Source organism: Schistocerca gregaria, chromosome 6 (genome assembly GCF_023897955.1).
Source record: "Schistocerca gregaria isolate iqSchGreg1 chromosome 6, iqSchGreg1.2, whole genome shotgun sequence".
Taxonomy (NCBI): domain Eukaryota; kingdom Metazoa; phylum Arthropoda; class Insecta; order Orthoptera; family Acrididae; genus Schistocerca; species Schistocerca gregaria.
This window is the reverse complement of record NC_064925.1, coordinates 393372180-393393609: the sequence shown is the minus strand read 5'-3', so window position 1 is coordinate 393393609 and position 21430 is coordinate 393372180. Positions and strand designations below refer to the sequence as shown.

The following is a 21430-nucleotide window of genomic DNA, read 5'->3' as shown; positions in this document are numbered from 1 at the left end:
TTCTTATTCTATGACTGAACACAATTTTGTAAGTTGTAACGACATTAATATTGCAATTTTGTCGCGGGAATACACGCTTTTACGCAGTTTGCAATGTGACAATGCTATGACAGTTGTCAAAATGACGCATCTCGGCCTCTGTAGGTGAACTAATCCTAAACACAACAGTATGAAATTTTAACTCTAAGAAAGTTAAATAATCCGAAACACAACAATATTAAAATTTAACTAGAAGTTTATTTACAAAATTATTCTTACAATTACATTATGATGTTGGCCACTACTACGATAAATCATCCGATACCAGTTCAAAGTTCAGTACTATTTTCAGGATAACAATCAAGTCAACAATTTTGTGACAAGTTGAGCACGAGATTACCCAAGGTCGCTCGAGTTTACATTGGATGCAAGCTGGTGAATCTACAAATTAACGCCTCTGCAGGTGGTATTTACCTTAGCTGCAATGGATTGTCGTCTGCATGGCTACTCTCGCCCACTGAAATTCCAACACAACCTAATTAAGCCTTTGCTGAATATTCCAGCAGAAACTCTCCTTATGTTTCTCGATATGCGAGAAAACATGAACTCACCCCTAGTCTCTGGTTATGGCGATATACAAGCGCATGGCTGGAGCAAAAAGGTGGGTGAAATCTTATGGGACGTAGCTGCTAGGGTCATCAGTCCCTAATCTTACACACTACTTAACCTAAATTATCCTAAGGACAAGCACACACGCCCATGCCCGAGGGAGGACTCGAACCTCCGCCGGGACCAGCCGCACAGTCCATGACTGCGGCGCCTGAGGCCGCTCGGCTAATACCGCGCGGCTGGCTGCAGCAGCGTGCATATTATAATGCCCTCTCAGTTCTCACAAGAACAGTTAACTAACTGACTGGTTCGTTTCTCCACAGTTGGAACTCAACAACACAACACCAAATTTCTAGCTGGAGGTCAGCCGCTGTGAACGCAGTGTTCACACAAATTTCTCCTCTGCGTCATACAGAGTATTATGCACTCTGTTCTGCATTTGACGCCAGTTCAGAGAAGAGTCCTCGACAATTTCCGTGTTCCTTTCTCATAACGGAACTCTCCTGGGTTCTTTCGTTCTCCACATCACGGCTTTTTTCGACCAATTGGAGCGTTCCTCTTATTTTGTGGAAACTCTCTCTACCAATCGTAAGGGTCCTATCATTGAACTGCATCGAAATCTCAGCACTTTACTCCTTCCCGGTGCGTTCGTGCCAATCAGACGTTTCGTGCCTGCTACAGACGCCGTTTTCTAAAGATTCTCTCTGTCCTACCTCTGGTAGCCCCATTAACGCCCTACAGTATGCATCACCTCTCCGGTCGCTGACTTTCGCTGTGGGACGCACCCCCTTGAGAGCTTTTTGTAGTGCCTCCTGAGGTGCGGCCTCTGCTGCTGCGGGCACTGGCTTCCACAGAGCGTTTCCTCTTACTACATGTTTCACATTCTGCTCATTACTATGCATTATGTAGCAGTGGTGCGTTAACACCATTGATTGTCATCCCTCTTGTATTACATACTTACAGACTAATCTGCTTATTACTGCCGAGGTAAGTTAGGTGTCATATTGACCTTCCCGTTATGATGTATGAACTCTTTATGTAAGGTGTCCAATTGATCTTCACTTATTGTGCCACCTTACAAATGGTATAAATACTTCAATATTTGAAGCAGTTATCCTATACTGTAAACTTTTTTATCTCTGTAATTGTCAGTGACTTTAGAACAAACGCTAGCGGCCTGAAGTATTTCGTCTTCTATAGACTGATGAAAGGAGTCGAATGCTCATAAAACAGGAGTAAAAAACTTTGTTCTAATCTATGGAAAGACATAGTCTACCCTCGTGAAAAAATTAAATTCATTCCACTTGATGCAAGGGAACATTAAACACATACGAAAAATACTTACGTTTCTCCTTGAAATCGATTGTATGCAAAACTAAAATCCATTAATCCAAAAAAAGAAAATATTTTAAATGAATTTTATCCATAGTGGACAGTTCAAGCTGTCATTTTTCAATCTGTAATAGCTTTTAGTAATTTCATTTATATAACATCCTAGATCTAAGTTCTGTTACAAATATGTGGATTAAAAAATTTCATAATATGTATCAAAAAACTTCGCAGTCTATGATAGCTTTTTAAGTTTTTTTTATGTGTAACACCCTTGCACTTCCTGAGGCTAAGTTCTTTGACCATAACCTACATGTTTCTGTATGAGCAACATCTTTACACCTGCTATGTCTAAGTTCTTTGACCACAGCTCACATGTTTGTATGTAAACACCAGTGTATTTCACGAGGGCACATCGTAATAGTGAAATATGCAGCTAAACTTTATAACACTGAAATATGGACGTCGAAATGATAATAAGTGTGTAACTAAGCGGAAAAACTGTCACCACAGCGTAACTAGAGTAGTGATGCTTCATCTTCATGTAAGTACAGATATATTTTCGACAAATGCTGCATTGCCACTTACAATTCTCCTACTTGTATCTGTTTAGTCCCCAGCAAATTATTATTTTTTGTATTTATACAGTGATCTCCAGCAATATAAACATTTATATCAATGTATAAGCATCTGAGGATAGGTGAAAGCCCGAAACCGGTCATGTGACAAATAAATAACATTTTATTGTGACTGGTAGCGTACATTTTTCTACACCCTAGATAATATTTTCCCTCTTACTGAACAGCTAGAACCACTGTAGCACTGCCCAACGTCGTAAGAAGACTTTAATACCAACTTTTTCAGCAATGTCATATAGGTTATCCAGCAAGTTAGAGCCATCTTCAATATAGTATGTCATGTTATTATTGTTATTTCGAGTATTATTTTTATTACTAGCATCAAGTGGATTAGTTCTTATTCACAAGGGACAGATTGCATCATGCAATAGAGTGTAGCGACATTTTTTTTCTGTTCAGGTTCTGCTTTGATGCTTTCTTGACATTGGAATTACTCACACCTATTTTCATTTAAATGAAAGTGTATTGAAATAAATAATTGCGTCGATCTCTCATTACATTGCTTTATTCTTTATTTTTAAAAGCGTATTTAACACTACCATTGCAATGACAGTAATTCTGAAGTTCAAAAAGGGCACTGCGTCTGGTTTATCAGTGTTCTGCATCAGTAATTCACTAGTTTATTTTCAGTGCTAGACTAATTTTTTTAAATTAAATTTCAAAACAGTCTGTAAGTATTTAGTATCACAACAAGCGTGCTTCAGTTCTACGTCTTTTTTCAAACAAAAGCTCGTTCAGATTAATTTTCACATATCTGAAAAAACACTGTATGCCTGATGTCCAGTGATTAAATTGATATTTATATGCAAATCCTCGTCCATACCTCACAAGTTACCTTAAAGTTAATTATTTTAGCTGTTTCACGCCACCGCTGGAATAATAGTACATAGTCTGTGCGCACTAATAATTATCGTGCAGATCATGCTGACGTATTCCACAATGAAGTATTAGTCATGTCCTGTGATGTCCACAGAGCCAGGTTGGGTGTACGCCGGTGGCCGCAACGTTCAGAAGCGCAGCATAGCGCAGCAGCATTCCTGTCCGGACGATCACCACCTGCTGCTGCTCCAACTGGGGCAGCCCTTCACGTTTGACGACGGCGTCTCTGCCCTCCCCATCGTGCGGCCAGGGACGTGAGTGTCACACCTATCTCTCTGAAGGTTTTATTCCTTTGTTACGTTATGCATTTGTTTTGAGAGAGCGTGCGACTTGTCATTCCAATAATAAACACATAACGATTCTATCTTGGACCTCTTCCACTTGCTCCGTGATTGCAGAAAGAAACAGTAACGTCAGAAATTGAGTCCGCCTTGATGCAAAACACCTTGTTATTCGTTTATTTCTTTACTCTCCCACACTAGTTTCGGCGACAAATATCATCATCAGTGTTTTTTTAAATCTTATTTATTGTATGTTACAGCATATTTAAGCAATTATTGTCGCTGTTTGCAAGATATTTTCTGTGCCCTTTTTTTTCTCTTGACGTTTTTTACTTAGCGAACGTCAGGTCATGTTCGTTAGATGGTATGTAGCTGCTTTTATGCACAGAAAAACAAAACTTTCACACTTTGTTTCTGATTCAGAATATTACGCCATCTTGCAAATAGTTCACAGCTCTCATTTGGAAATTCCATAAAGTCACTGGTGTACTCTATATGCTTATGTAGGGGAAGGTGGGATAAAGTGGCAACACTAAGAAAATTCAGTTTTTACCAAACGATGGATTTTGATAGAAGCTACCGCTTACACATTTTGAATACACACATTATATGGCAGCAAACAAATATTTTGTAATTGTGGATAAAATAATATAGAGGAACTACATGCATTTTTCTTATACTTGCACAGTCGTCACCTTTTGTTAGATGGGGTGTTTATGTTGCCAATGTCATCGCAGCAGTTTCCCATGTTTGTTCTGATTTTCGAATATATATCCTAGATATCTGGCTGCCCTAGTATGAAACAATACCAAACAATCTGTTGACAATTTCCCACCAACTTTTGTTTGTAAAATAAAGGTGTTTTTGGTTATTGTCCTACATTGAATGAAGCTGAAGAAACGGTTTATCTGCTGATTTCTATGACAGAGTTCCAGAATGTGTGGATAGTTGAAAACCACTGTTTTAACACATTCGCCTTTACCAAAGAACGTGGTCTCAGTTGCGTATAATGCGATAAACTGAAAAAATTAGAGAAACGAAGCTAACTGATCAGCATGGATCGTGCCTATGTGTGAACCCAAGTTAAGCTTTTCCCCCATTTTTAGGGGTTTCCGTTTCATCTCTTATCAGTCACACACTTCCATACAGCTAATAACGTCATAAAAAGTCGAAGTTTCGTAGCACAGCTAGCTTAATTATCAAATGAACAATTGAATAAAGTAATCAACCTTGAGACATAATATCTCGCAGTACAGCTTGAGTAGATGGGATCATCATTTAATTTAACTCACAATAAACAACTGAAATGAAAGAACTGTTTCCCATTCATACAAAACCTTTTGTCATATGTTTGATTTGAAAAAGCGACCAAAATAAGGTTTATATTATCGATTATTCGCTATGAGTGCATGATGAAACCATGTGAGTTTCCCTATTTTTTATGTTTACGGGAAAGAACGTATTATTGAAAACAACAGAGGTTTCATATTTTATTTACGCTTGTGTTTCAGGCTGGTGTGTATTGAACAAATGCCAATACTATTCTCTTCATTCTTTCTACAGACGCTTGCGCTCTGCCTGCTCTTACTCTTTTATATGGCTCTGCAGAATGTCTTGAAAGCTTAGCTTAAAGCAGCGGGGGAAGAAGGACGGCACCAAGCGAGTGGAAAGACTAACGATGTAAAAGAAAGTGCTAATAGGATGTGGACTTTACTCAGAGCATTTTCTTTACGTGTTTTCAGACACATACGCTGCTTTTTATTACTTCATTGTATTTGACATTAGGTTCTTACAGTCCCAGTCTCCCCACTTAAAATCTCAATCCTAATTAGGTGGGCCAGTGGTTAAGACTAGTGACTTACGGTTTGAAGCAGTGTTCAGGTATCCATATGGCCACCTGGACATACGAGTGCATTTGCTGTGTTTTTTTCTACGCTACCTGAGGTGGACGCGGAGATAATTTCACACACATAAGTTCCTCTCCCAGTCTTCAGAACTAGATTTCCTTCTTTGTTAGATGACGACAACGCGACGCTGAATTATCAACGTCATTTCATCAACACTATAGTATTTTCTCCCTCTGACTCGTACTACAGACCATGTCGTCCGTAGTCTCTTCGTTCTTCGCATTACCATCGTCGCGATAGTCGTAGCTTTTTACGGATCGCTGGAAGTCTTCACACCCGTCTAGTAACTTCGTAGCACAAGAAGTCCCCTTTGATATGAAAACCTCGTTCCGTTAACCAATTCGGAAGGGGTAGAAGACATCACATCACAGATATCGCAAAAATTTCCTGTTATGGTCTTGTATTTGTCACATTATTTTATGTAACTTTTTCTATTTGATGGAGTACACTACCAACAGCCCGACTCGGTGATCGAAATTCGAAAGGAACGTTAGGGTTCAACTTCTTGTAACGACGATATAAAGGACAGGAAAGTTCGGAATGACGAAACACGGTTCAGCATATCGATATAGATCGTTTCACAGGAAAAATACTGGAAAATGCGTCCATAGAATACGGTAAAGCGTAGGAGCCTAATTATGGATAGCTGAACGAGAATATGAACTTCGGCCCTCCGCAACAAGAGTTCAGAATCTCAACCCTTAAGAATCCTCGCTCCATTCGATGTTGGAGTGCTTCACGTGGATTTTTTGTGGGAAATATTTCTCCACCGTTGATTTTTATATATCAGACCGTTTTCTGATGTCATTTCATTCCAGTTCTGTGTGCAGCCACAATTTAGAGGCAGATAGCACCATGAGTACACTGCTCGACATCGCTAAGGAACATAGACCATTGTTGGACAGCAATAATGACATGCAATAATGGACAACATGAACCACAGTACATACATAATAGAGATGAGGTGGTACATTCTGAATGAAAAATGATTCAGATTTCACCACAAGGGATAGCAGAAAACAGATATAAATTACATTCCTATTGGACAAAAATAGTTCAAATGGCTCTGAGCACCATGGGACTGAACTTCTGAGGTCATCAGTCCCCTAGAACTTAGAATTACTTAAACCTAACTAACCTAAGGACATCACACACATCCATGCCCGAGGCAGGATTCGAACCTGCGACAGTAGCGGTCGCGCGGTTACAGCTGTAGCGCCTAGAACCGCATATTAAACACAGACTCTCAATGTAAAGGTCGATATCGGACTCTCAATAACGAATACGTCCTCTTGGGGCACTAACCCACGATTTGCACCTGATATAAATGCTGTATATTAAATTGTTGAGGAGTTTGTGGGGGATAATGCACCACTCCTTTCTCAAGGCGGTTTTCAGTTCTTGCACGGTTCGGGGATGTGGATTTAGCAGAGATACACGTCTGCCAGGAGCAGCCTAAGGCAAGTGCTATAGGATTTAGGTCCTGGGAGTACGAAGGCCATTCGGTACGTTCAGTATCTCAGCGGTCCTGCGTGGGCAGGCACTGTGGTTCATAAACAGAAAGTCGGGACCTACCGCACCAGTAAACAGACATGTATGATACAGAATAATCTCCCTGTAATATAGCTGTGCTGTAACGGTACCTCGTCGAGAGACATGCAGTGGTCCTCGGCGATTTTGCATGATGCCTACTCACACTATAACTCCTAGGCCATATCGGTGACGCTCATGAACATTGTGTGATGTGTAGCGCGTTCCCCTGTCTCTCCAAGGTAAATGTTAGCTAGAAACACTTGCTACACTGAAGCGGGATTCGTCGGAGAACATCACTTTTGACCACTGTTGCTGACAACAGCAAGGACCCTACACCAACGAACTCTTTCTAGACGTTGGTGTCGTTGAAGTTGGATGCATTTAACAGGATTTCGAACATACAAACCGGCGTGATTTAATCGCCACGAAATGATGCTGACAGAGACACATATACTGGTAGCGGTTACAAGGTCTGCAGCGATCAGCCTTGGACTGAGACATGTGTTCTTTTTCGACACTAGGATTACATATCGGTCCTCTTGCGGTGTATTTGTCCGTCTGTGTTAGTACTGGCACGCTGTCACGCAGCATTCCCACATTCAACGGTCTTTTTTAATCGCTAGAAGACACTTTTGAACAAATGCAATACTGTGACCACAGTACTCACACTTTGACCGTGCAACTGCTCGTCCTCGACCCTAAGCAGATAACGTCGCCTTACGACACGGAAATTGGTCTAATCGGTACCACAATAATCTTCGTTGAACACCGTACCACACGAAGTGTCGAATGCATACTGAGTGTTCGTGTACAGACTTCGTTGCAAATGGTTCAAATGGCTCTGAGCACTATGGGACTCAACATCTTAGGTCATAAGTACCCTAGAACTTAGAACTACTTAAACCTAACTAACTTAAGGACATCACACACATCCACGCCCGAGGCAGGATTCGAACCTGCTGCCGTAGCAGTCCCGCGGCTCCGGACTGCAGCGCCAGAACGGCACGGCCACCGCGGCCGGCACTTCGTTGCAGTTAACACGTCCCGCTCTCTACATTTCCTCTTGCTTTCATTAGTTAGGTGCTCCGTAGCAATTGCCGGGTGTTCCTTGGCAATTCGCGGTTGTTCCGTAGCAACTGGCAGTGTCAGTTGTTCCTTAGGAATTTTGAAGCAGTGTTCTATAAACATTGTACTCTAGATACAAAGCGTATAAATGTAACTATGAATGTAACGTATGGACTGACTGTTGTGTTGTAGTTTTTCAGACGATGAGGGCTCTTGCGAGGTCATCACGTTTGGAACTAAGCCCAGCGAGACGGGCTTGAATACAGCACACGCTGTCGAAACGCGACTGGCCAGCGGCAGCGAATGCAAAGATACAGCGAGTGACATCAGCGCCGTAGTCCAGAGCAGGTCGGAGGCAGCACCTTCTCTTGACCCGGCTCACAATGGGACCATAGTCAAAGGCGCTGCAACAGCATCCGATCAGCCGCTCTCCAATGCTAACGCAGACTCTGCGAAGATTTCCGGTGAGTGCCTAAACTTTTGCCTCGATTCTCAACACTACCACATTTCTCACAAAGGAAGATAAAGTATGATAAAGTATGCTTTCATGCTCGGTCCAAATCAGCGAGGTCTCTCATCAACTGAAAACATTTCGAGTAGTATGGGCACGCCCCTGCAAACATCTCGGGATTTTGATGACCTAAGGCGCAAATTGGACAGAATTGGACATGATATCCGTCAGAACTACAGCTAACAACTCTGTCAATCAGTACCAAGCCGAGTAACTGCTTGCATAGAGTCCAGAGGTGGATCGGTGCATCATTGACTTCCTCAATTTTTTGAATCTCTTTCACTGGAATAAATCAACCAATGTTTCTGATACTGTAATAATTTGCTTGTCTGTAGATGACATCACATTTACCGATATCCATTCCATTCCGTTAATTCCTTCGTTGTGCGTCTTTTGTCTTTTATTGTCTTAGTGTGCATAATAACAACTTGCTGATTATGACTCGCAAGCATCCTAAGATCGTTATGCATATTAAAGAATTGGTTCCTAAGTACAATGTTGGCCTCGGAACCATCATTACTAAGAGCAACTAGTGAGTATCAAACACCTGAGCAAAACATGACTGTTAACGTATACAGACTAGCAGAAGAAACTTGTTTGTTGCCACATTTGCAAAACCGAAATGCCACCATAACTTTCTTGAGATAAATATTGCACTTTTTGTCAGTTATACTATGATGGCCTTATGATAATCGATTCCCTGTTCTACGTTAAATGAGTCTAAATATTCTACCCTGTTAGCACCAGGAGATCTGAGACGCTATCCTCGCGAGGATAAATAGTGGTTCAAATAGCTCTAAGCGCTATGGCACTAAACATCTTAAGTCGTCAGTCCCCTAGACTTAGAACTACTTAAACGTAACTAACCTAAAGACATCACACACAACCACGTCCGAGGAAGGAATTGAACCTGCGACCGTAGCAGCAGCTCACTTCCGGACTGAAGCGCTTAGAACCGCTCGGCCACAGCAGCCGGCTCCGGAGTATAACAGCTGAAGATTATTTTCAGACAACGCAAACAAAACCATATGATTCTCTCTTCCTACTGGCATCCCTAATCACTTGAAACTCTCCACTAGAATGACAACCAGCGAAATATAGCAAATCATCGAAATTATGTTACCAAAATTTGAAAATACGTAGAGATCCGAATAATTTTGTTGCGTGGTTAATGTACGTTTCCATCAATGTAGATTTTTAAGCATATATAGTTTGTTAAAACGAAACGATATTTTTAAGGGCTTTCGAAAGCTCTTGAAAAGGACGAGTACAGTGGTGAAACGCTTATTGCCAACGCTGAAATTTTCGAAAGAGTATCGGAGAAATGAGATAAAATGGAGTAGCAAGACCGTTTGAATCGAATCGGCTGTTGCGATCTGAGCACAGTTGATACAGGCGTTAAGTGGATTAAACGGTTGACAATGTTACGTGACCCTCAAACAGAAATGACCGAGTTTTGACGTTGCTCGCAGTGCCAGTGTTTCTGCTGAAGTGCAAAATTCCAACGTAATAGAGATACAAGTCACAGTTTCCTTGCGTACGTAAAATTTTAGCAGACATTGCCCATCTATGCCCCTCATGTAATATCGTCAGGTAACAACACAATTATACTGTTAATGAAAACGACAATTTGAAGCCGTGTAGACAGTGTTGCAACGCCTTATGGATTAAGGAAAATACAGTATAGTCTTTCAGAAGCAGAAATATATGACGCTAGTAGCATAAGTACTATACTGTATGCTTCCGTTAAGAGGGTGCAAAAATGTAACAAGGCATAGAGAACGCTCCACTCAGCAATTTGAGGTAGGAAACTGGGGTCGGAGAAGATAACTTCAGTAGATATGGAAGTCAACTTGTCTAGCATTACTTGTCTAGCATTACTGTTTTCCAGCTCATTTACAGCTAACATGCGTACACTTTTACACGTACTGTGCTCTTTATTTACATGTATATTCTTTATTTCCTGCAAGTAAACAAGGACGACGAGCCATATACCTTCAACCTTTACTTGTGGTCGTGCAAAGAGTTCTGCGTGAATTGTTGGGAGTTCGTAGCCTTGGCTGCTCATGAGAGGATGTGGATACAACATAACGGTGCATCGCCTCATTTCTGTATGGATGTGCGCAACCATCTCAGTGCTGTATTTCCAGGTCGCTGGAATGGAAGGAGAGGTCCTCTTCTATGGCCTGCAAGGTAACCTGACCTGAAACCCCTTCATTATTTCATAAGGTTATACAGGGTCTATACGACCCGCTACAACCGGGAGATCCGAGAAAAACCCGGGAATCTTTTCATCCGGGAGAAACCGGGAAAAACCTGGGAATTGTTTAGAATTCCGGGAATTTTTCATTGTTTTAGTTTTCAGTTAAATTTGTGTGATTTTGACTGGTAAGAACCAATACTGTAACAAAGGATATTATTGTATCTGCCCATTCCAGAATACTAGTGCAGCAACAAAACATGAACGAGAGAAGAAAAAAAAAAACGAAAATAAAATTCGAGTTGCAAAGGTAATGCGCCGTATACAACAACAAAAAACAGTGCTTATACAACCTTCTGCCAACATCAAAGTGTGTCAAAGGCTTTAGGAAGACTATGCAATGCTTCATAACAACGAATTGCCTCCGATGAGCGTGACGTGACATTCGTTTGAGCAGTTGCGGGAGAGCTCTTGCGCATGCGCAGTTGAGTCGCGTAGGAGTAGTACCTTCTTTCGCTTCTGGTTTCAGGAAGTATGGCTGGGCGCCACTACTTAATATTGGCCCGGTTCGGAAGTATAGTAAATCTGGCGCTGATGCCCAAAGCAGTCTGAGTTGTGGTGGGGAGATGGGTCATCACCAAGTGACCTGTGATTACGTTCAGTGATTTTGTAGCTTCCTCTTCGTTTATTGCTCTCACGTTAAATGATAACATACGGATTTTTGCGTCCGGGAGTTATCAGATGAATTACGGAAGGCTAAAATATGTTATTAGTTTATATTTTATTTCCACCTTCCTGACAGTCAAGCATTAATCGCCTTGCAGCACAATGAAGCTATTTTTGTCGGTTTTCTAAAGAAGTTTGGTTTTCATTAATCTGAGGCAGTCAATTTATTTGAAACGAAGTGTTTAATTTCACACTATTGGCTAGTTTCAACTGTTAGCTACATTTCAAGTCCACGTATGGCATTATGCCATAATAAAGAGCCAAACATGAGATAATACAGTACTGGTACTCCCAGAAAATTTACCTACGAATCTGGACATACGAATGTGCATTTTAAGCGGAATTATGCATTTTAGTATGGTTCACGAAATTCCGAAGTATCCTCTGATGTCTTGCTTCTTTTATGACATAATGTAAGATCTTTTAATGTTTTACACATACGAACATATGGGCTTCTTACGTCATCGTAGCTGCGTAAGCGCGGTGACGCCTGTTATCTGGCGCTGCTGAAACTAACCTATTGCTAACAGGTCGGAGGAAAATATTGCGAATGGTGGTTTGAAAAGCTCTACATTCAAACCAAATTTCCTTTTACGCAAGAGGAACTGTGTGCGAGAATGTACGATGAATTTCCTAAATCACAAAGCGTTTGACTCTCATTTAAAAATCAATTCTTCGAGGACGACCATTTAGAAGAATTTCGAGCCCATAAGATCAGACATTTACGTCATTATTAAAAATTTTACTGGCACATTTGTGTGATGTATCTTAAAGTGTACACGCGCTAAAAAGATCAACATTATATGTGGAAGCTTAGATTATCTTCCATCTTTAATTTAAAACATTAATTTTTCTTATTTGTGTGTTCGCGCTAGAGTGATCTTGCTGCTATTGGCTGACTACATCACGTGTCCTATGCTGCCATCAGTTGGCGAGATCACGTGACATGAGCTACGACTGGTTTACAAAAGCGCATCACAACTTCGATTTCAATGTTTTCGGAAAGTGACATGCGGTGTTTGGTGGAATTAAAATTTATACCTTCGTGATACGGAAATAAGTAGCGTACATGTTGCTGCACATCAAAGGTCTTTGAAACGTGTTTTTCCCTCCTGAGTTTCATTTTCTAAAATGCCGGGAAATTCTACGTCCGTATATAAAACCATAAACATTCAAAGGATTGATGAGTTTTACAGTACCGAGGAAGAGTATACTGTCACTTAGCACGGAAAAAAATGTATTTTCACTAGGCAGAAATTATTTTTAACCTGAAAATTCGGGAAAAATCCGGGAATTTTTTTCCTTGTCCGCGTATACACCCTGTTGTAGCTAGAGTCCCTTGGGTATGAGAATCCAGTGGATACGGAGACGTAATTAGTTACCAGAATAGTCTGTGATGTGATTCGAAACACACTAAGGATATTGGTCGGGGAGCGTCAGAATCTTGTTCACCGACGTCACTCTTGGATTGTGGTTGATGGTCGTCAGTTTTAGCACATTTCGTAAGATAAAGTACAGATGGTAAATTCATTGTGTCAGTGACCGTATTGACAGTTAAATGTAAATAATGTAAATAACAAAGTACACAGTAATGTGATTTTTTCAAAAGTAGTTCAAATGACCCTGAGCACTATGGGACTTAACTTCTGAGGTCATCAGTCAACTAGAACTTAGAACTGCTTAAACCTAACTAATCTAAGGACATCACACACATCCATGCCCGAGGCAGGATTCGAACCTGCGACTGTAGCGGTCGCGCGGTTCCAGACTGTAGAGCCTAGAGCCGCTCAGCCACTCTGGCCGGGTGATTTTATTCCTATTACCTCCTTGAGCTGGCTTCTCCAACCCCAGGTTCCCTACCTCAAATTGTTCAGTGCAGCATCCTCTTACGGAAACACCATGAATAAGAATAACTACGTCCACAGGATGGTGTACACATGGCGCATGGTTTTGGAAGATGTTCATGCATTCGCGCCGTGCTACTCTGTATTGACGATATACAAGAATCACATCAGCACTAGACCATTATTCCGTGATGTAAAGGGCACAGAGCTTGTAGTAGCTATCTACGTTCGAAATTTGGCGAAACTGGGAAATGTACCTCCTGCGATACCCTATCGTTTCTGACGCGCTAGCCGAGCAAATTGTAACTTGTGGAATGTTGCATGTGGTGGGGTATTTTAAAAATCCACTGGTTGGAGTTTGAGTAAATTTCACATCAACAAGAGTACGTTAGCTTGTTCCCTCTAAATGTGTCTCGACGTTTCCAGTGGATTTATTTTACGTCGGGTGCGACTCGTAACATATTATCAATAGACAGAAATTTTGGAGTGTCTCTGGCAAATACTGCTTCGACGCTACACTAAAGATTCAAATTACGGGATGTTTATTAATTCAGATCAAACTGAGGAAAAAATGTTTTCACAATCGATCCTACCTGAAAACCAATCTCAAAGCTAATTGGAGTAGCTAACGTTCACAGAGTCTAATTATAACCTATCAAGTACCATGATATTCACGATCCAATACACAATACCTGTTTCTACCCACACCCGATGGCAATACGAGACTGCATATAAACATTTCCTGAGGCGAAGTTAAACTTAAATACGCTTTTAAATAAATGATGTATCCGTTCGCGTGAACCACGTATTTGCCTGCCTGTAATTTAGTTATGTACTGCGCAGTAACGTTTCCCGAGACAATCTTTAGCTCACTTTTAATTAAACGCAACTATTACTTGTAGACCTCGTACGTTAACTGCGTGAAATCTATTCGTGAACTGCGTCAAACGTTTCCCGAGGCAAAGTTAGCTTCAGTTCGCTTTTAATTAAACGAGACAAAAACTTGTAATGCACACATGCTGCCTAAGTGAAAGCTAGTCATAGACTGCTACCGGGCTCTAATTATCCCGGCTGCTAGCTGAAAGTTCTTTCGTGATTGACCGGTAAAGTCCTAAATTTAGTTATATGTATAATGTTTTCAGTATTGTTAACAGAGCGTATAAATCTTAAAGCATTAAATTTTAATATTAGAAGTTATTCCAACACGAGATTTCCAACTCCCTGTCGACGGTTCAGCACAACGCAGCATATCACGCTCCCTGGCTACGCGTTGCTTGTGGAGTTGGTAATCTCCCATTCCTGCTTGCTCGCATAGTTACGTCAGCGTAATCATTTAGATATGATACAATAAAAATTGGCCTGAAATGTAGCATCAACAACGCGTAGGTTTATGTAGAAGAATCAGGTAATTTTTGAAAAGTAAGCCATATATTATTTAAAAGCAAATATCTATTATTCTGTTTTAATAAGAAATATATTTTCTTCTGAAAATTGAAATGAATTAGAAAGATGACTGAAGATGTGTTTTCTGCCATGAAAATACCACTTATTAGGCTTTGCTCTTTAGGTGATGCTGGTAAGAAGACCAGAGATACTCACAGCTTAGAAGTAATGTCACCAGAGATGGTAGATGCCGATCTTCTGTGTTCATCGGAAATAACAGAGGAACCTGTTAACCTAAAACACTTAGGCAGTCCGGTTGTCTGTCAAGGCGTGCTCATAGCTCTGGTACGTATGCAGTAGATTTACAGCTGCAGATGTATGTTACAAATGAATGCTGAAGTAAGTTTCATCCAAATGCATGACACTTTTTTCTTACAATAAGCAAATGGTTATGCCTACTAGAACCAGGTGATTTTTGTAATTTATAATTCCGATCTAATAGTTGTGTTTGCATTATCTAAACTAAACACAGTATATTACTCCACAAAGCTGAATGAAGCTAGTTTTAGAAACTTAGAGTATACGTTGTTACGTCCCATACTGCTGTTTGATACAATACAGAACCCGATCTTATACTGCAGTGAACATGGTTATGACGACCTCATTTAGGAAAGAAAATCTTAGCCCTTTACTTCTTGTAACCGTATAAAATATAAAATCAGATTTCAATGTTTTTACTTTACTACTTGTTCAACTGTTATTGAATTAATAGCAAATTATTTTATTTAAGAATGATACAGAGTCATTAACACGGAGAAAATGTTCAGCCGACTTGTAAGTGCCTATGGGGTTATGTAGTTGAACTACATTAAGAGACTGAGAAATCCCAACTAATCATACAGCTAGGGTTATGGCTTCTGGTTATTCTTATAAAACCATTTCTTTTTTTCATTGACACACAAAAAGTATTACGGTTATTACAGTTTGAATGGAGTTTAGTTTCCATCTTTTGTAGATAAGCACGGTTTATATCTGTCCCTTACACTGACAAATGTTAGCCGGTAGGAGCCTACATTCTGGAAACGTACATTGTTTGGTACCAAAAAAGTGTTTTTTTTCCATGGAACTGAAAGAGGAGAATTTGGATTCTTTGTGGGCCTTCCTCGTGTTCTGCATATTTGCTTTCCAAGTGCGAGTAGACCTACTCTAATTCTACAATGAAATCAATAAATGAATGTGTCCCTTTTGGTTCACAGTATATAAACACAGTAATTCACAAGGGTAATTTCCTCCACTGCATAAAACAGTCTGTATCAATACTTTTTTAATTATATATTTCATGAAGAGACCTCACCATGTCAGCTTTATCTACACAACCCATGTCTTCATTATAATTATGTACAACAGTCCTTGCCCTGCTCCAGTCTTTATTCCATGTTTCTGGGTTCTAGAGAAGTTTCATACTTCATTTCCACGTCAGTTGGAAATGAAGTGAATGCACGACTATCCGTCTACATTCTGTGAGGTACTAACACGTACCTGAAGACATACAGTTTGAATGTTTTCTTCATGGTGTGCCTCTTCCTCAGTACGTAGTTCAAGTTCTGCGATATTTTGTGAAGTACTAGCAAACACCTAAAGAGTTTTTTCATTGTTACTTCGCGGATTACTACGCATCATTTCATCTTCACTGTTAACACTACACTGTTGTTGACAACGAGTCTCTTCGTCTGTAAGCTTTCTTCTGTAATAGGTACCATAGCCTGAAACAAAACTATCTTACTAAGAACACTAATGTTTTACTCGTCACGCGTTACTTCTGCCGTTTCATTTCTTTTTCATGTAAAATGACATGCCATAGTATCTCCAGTGCGGATAGATTCTTATCTACAAAAGGACGTGACAGCAGAAGAGGCTATAAACCTCTACTCAGAGCAGTCGAAAGTAAATTTAACCTCAGCTTGTGGTGCTACCGCCCTAGACCTTACTGGAATGCTAAGCCTGAATCATGTTTTACGTTATAATTGAATATTACAATGGTAGTGTACAGATATTTTATCCGAATTAATTCGGTATGTATAAAGGTAACTACATAAGAATTATCACTCATTTCATTTCACATATAAGCCAAGCAGCCATTTTCAGCACAGCTGCTCACATTTCACGCTGATATGTAGGCCTGGGAGTGGCTCGCAGCCTGTGCTGGCATCCAGCGTATGAAGCACAAACCTTTCGGTCCCTGCAGATCCAACAGGTTGTTGACTGAGGATCTGCAGGGACTTCTAAGTCACCTCAGTAAATTAAGAGTTAACGACAGTGTGGACTGTATATGAAAATATAATCCCTGGTTTAATTTTAAATAAAAATCATCAATGGCTACCGAAGCCCTCAGACACAGAGGTCGTCCCTTTCTGCCAACGCTCTTGTCAGCGAGGACAGAGCAGCGAAACTGTAACACCCTCTTGTCATTCGGGTGGGGAAATGACTATAAAAAGTGGAAAAATAAGCATTGATCAAGATCATGAAGATACAGGAGGCAACAGGAGCTATTGTACTAAAGACACGTAATGTATACCCAGCAGGACATGTGATCTGCTATTGAAAAACTATCATGATTAACCCTCCATTGGCAAAACATGACACTAGGAGATAGCTGGAAAGGGGGAGGTGAGTACGATAAAAAGTTCAACAATCAATAAAAGGATAAAATCCTACGTGACGCAGGGTGGAAATTCAGAAGTTTGAATGCTGCATCCAGCAATTCCTCGATCAATTCAGAGAGAGAAACTATTTAGTCGCTTCCGCAACTAGACGACCGACATGCTCGTGCCGACAGCAGCGACAGTGGCGCTAGGTGGGGGCACGTCACGTCTAGCCACTCGGTGTGATCTACGGAGCGGGATAAAGCAGCCTGCACAGCGACAGTAAGTCAGTATGCATTCTGCCAGGATGGTTACCAAATATAAGCCGGCTTCCTCCCTGCCGGCAACGTAATGCCTTGGTCTGGTGTTTGATTCTGACTGGAATGCTCATTGCGATATTATGTAAATTCCCCTATTTCAAGGAATCAGTGTTTGGCCAATACCAAGTAGTGTGTGTTGTGCTCCGAACTCATTCCTTTTACAGAACTTGTAATGAGATATTATGTTCAATTAAGTGGAACTGTAACACGGCTTTAATAATTAATGTGGTAGGGAAGGTAATGAGTCTGAAAACGGAAATTTAAAGGTTCATTATGTATGTAGTGGAGGTCAGTGAAGTAATATGGAGAGATAATAAGGACTTTTGGTCACATGACTACAGGATAATGACAACAGTAGCAGAAATTGGTTTAACGGGAACATCTTCGTTATAAATAGAAGGATAGGGCGGAGATGACGTAGTGAACGACTTAGTGGAAAATTTCTTCTCATCGGATCAACCAAAAACCAGTGCCACCTTCAGGTAGCCATAACGACATCACAGTCACAAGATGAAGACATAAAAATATAAGGGTGTAGATTTTAAGTTGACAAACCAGAATAACTCGAAAAATAAGCTTCTTAACGAAAAAATGTATAGAATCCAAAATTGATTATTTTCGAGGGGGACAGCTGCTGGTGCCAAAATTAGCCCCCCACCCCAGCCCCCTGGGGGTGGGGCGCGGGACACATCATTAAAATTTCAACTGGGAACCCCTATTTTTTTTTTTGCAGAATCAAAATCCACATAAAAAACTGCGTACATTTAGTCATTATATTTGTTTTGGTTCGTGGTGGTTGGCGCTGTAATTCAAGAAAATCCATGTTCTCATTTTTGCTTTGGAAAATGCTTACGGATAAATAAAAAATACTGATTTACTTCGTAAATTTTGATTCGGTAAAACTAAAACTCTCCCTCTCTCCCTGTAGGGTGGGGTTTGAGAGAGAGGCATTAGAGTTTTACAAATAATGGCTCAAATATTAATATTTTTTGCCGATTCAAATACGTTTTGTATGTCTCCTGGTCATGAGGCCGCACAACTTTTATTTATCAAACAAATCATCTGACTAGCTAACCAAACATCCAACTTACTAACAAGTGAACTCATTAACTAAAAACCTGAGTGACTCACGAACATAATTTCTTACTAGATTCGGAGTAATCACTCTTGTTTGTCGAGAATCTGGGGCGCTTGCTTAATTTGAGTCTTTTAGGATCGGAGCGTGGTATGTCAGATCCCTTAATCGGGCAGGTTGGTTAGAAAATTTAAAAAGGGAAATGGATAGGTTAAAGTTAGATATAGCGGGAATTAGTGAAGTTCGGTGGCAGGAGGAACAAGGCTTCTGGTCAGGTGACTACAGGGTTATAAACACAAAATCAGATAGGGGTAATGCAGGAGTAGGTTTAATAATGAATAAAAAATAGGAGTGCGGGTAAGCTACTAAAAACAGCATAGTGAACGCATTATTGTGGCCAAGATAGACACAAAGCCCATGCCTACTACAGTAGTACAAGTTCATATGCCAACTAGCTCTGCAGATGATGAAGAAATTGATGAAATGTATGATGAGATAAAAGAAATTATTCAGGAAGTGAAGGGAGACGAAAATTTAATAGTCATGGGTGGCTGGAATTCGTCAGTAGGAAAAGGGAGAGAAAGAAACACAGTAGGTGATTATGGATTGGGGCTAAGAAGTGAAAGAGGAAGCCGTCTGGTAGAATTTTGCACAGATCATAACTTAATCATAGCTAACACTTGGTTCAAGAATCAAGAATCATAAAAGAAGGTTGTATACATGGAAGAATCCTGGAGATACTAAAAGGTATCAAATAGATTATATAATGGTAAGGCAGAGATTTAGAAATCAGGTTTTAAATTGTAGGGCATTTACAGGGGCAGATGTGGACTCTGACCACAATCTATTGGTTATGACCTGTAGGTTAAAACTCAAGAAACTGCAAAAAGGTGGGAATTTAAGGACATGGGATCTGGATAAGCTGAAAGTACCAGAGGTTGTACAGAGTTTCAAGGAGAGCATAAGGGAACAATTGACAGGAATGGGGGAGAAAACACAGTAGAAGAAGAATGGGTAGCTCTGAGGGATGAAGTCGTGAAGGCAGCAGAGGATAAAGTAGGTAAAAAGACGAGGGCTGCTAGAAATCCGTGGGTAACAGAAGAAATATTGAATTTAATTGATGAAAGGAGAAAATATAAAAATGCAGTAAATGAAGCAGGCAAAAAGGAATACAAACGTCTCAAAAATGAGATCGACAGGAAGTGCAAAATGGCTAAGCAGGGATGGCTAGAGGACAAAAGTAAGGATGTAGAGGGTAATCTCACTAGGGGTAAGATATATACTGCCCACAGGAAAATTAAAGAGACCTTTGGAGAGAAGAGAACCACGTGTATGAATATCAAGAGCTCAGATGGCAACCCAGTTCCAAGCAAAGAAGGGAAGGCAGAAAGGTGGAAAGAGTATATAGTAGGTTTATACAAGGGTGATGTACTTGAGGACAATCTTATGGAAATGGAAGAGGATGTAGATGAAGACGAAATGGGAGATAAGATACTGCGTGAAGAGTTTGACAGTGCACTGAAAGACCTGAGTCGAAACAAGGCCCCCGGAGGAGACAACATTCCATTGGAACTACTGACGGTCTTGGGAGAGCCAGTCCTGACAAAACTCTACCAAGATTTTATGAAACAGGCGAAATACCCTCAGACTTCAAGAAGAATATAATAGTTCCAATCCCAAAGAAAGCAGGTGTTGACAGATGTGAAAATTACCGAACAATCAGTTTAATAAGTTACAGCTGCAAAATACTAACACGAATTCTTTACAGACGAATGGAAAAACTAGTAGAAGCAGACCTCGGGGAAGATCAGTTTGGATTCCGTAGAAATACTGGAACACGTGAGGCAATACTGACCTTAGGAGTTACCTTAGAAGAAAGATTAAGGAAAGGCAAACCTACGTTTCTATCATTTGTAGACTTAGAGAAAGCTTTTGACAATTTTGATTGGAATACTCTCTTTCAAATTCTAAAGGTGGCAGGGGTAAAATACAGGGAGCGAAAGGCTATTTGCAATTTGTACAGAAACCAGATGGCAGTTATAAGAGTCGAGGGACGTGAAAGGGAAGCAGTGGTTGGGAATGGAGTGAGACAGGGTTGTAGCCTCTCACCGATGTTATTCAATCTGTATTTTGAGCAAGCAGTAAGGGAAACAAAAGAAAAATTCAGAGTAGGTATTAAAATCCATGGTGAAGAAATAAAAACTTTGAGGTTCGCCGATGACATTGTAATTCTGTCAGAGACAGCAAAGGACTTGGAAGAGCAGTTGAACGGAATGGACAGTGTCTTGAGAGGAGTATATAAGATGAACATCAACAAAAGCAAAACGAGACTATTGGAATGTAGTCGAATTAAGTCGGGTGATGCTGAGGGAATTAGATTAGGATATGAGACACTTAAAGTAGTAAAGGAGTTTTGCTATTTAGGAAGTAAAATAACTGATGATGGTGGAAGTAGAGAGGATATAAAATGTAGACTGGCAATGGCAAGGAAAGCGTTTCTGAAGAAGAG

General features: G+C 40.4%; 1 protein-coding gene across 3 annotated transcripts in view; it reads left to right on the top strand.

Moving 5' to 3' along the window:
- Positions 1-21430, top strand: part of LOC126278413 (uncharacterized) — a 63617-nt gene that overhangs the window by 13675 nt on the left and 28512 nt on the right. For all 3 annotated transcript variants that reach the window (XM_049978522.1, XM_049978521.1, XM_049978520.1), the window contains 3 exons: positions 3529-3688; positions 8413-8684; positions 15069-15229. In XM_049978522.1, coding sequence (XP_049834479.1) covers positions 3529-3688; positions 8413-8684; positions 15069-15229 — 593 coding nt within the window. The remainder of the gene's footprint in view (positions 1-3528; positions 3689-8412; positions 8685-15068; positions 15230-21430) is intronic.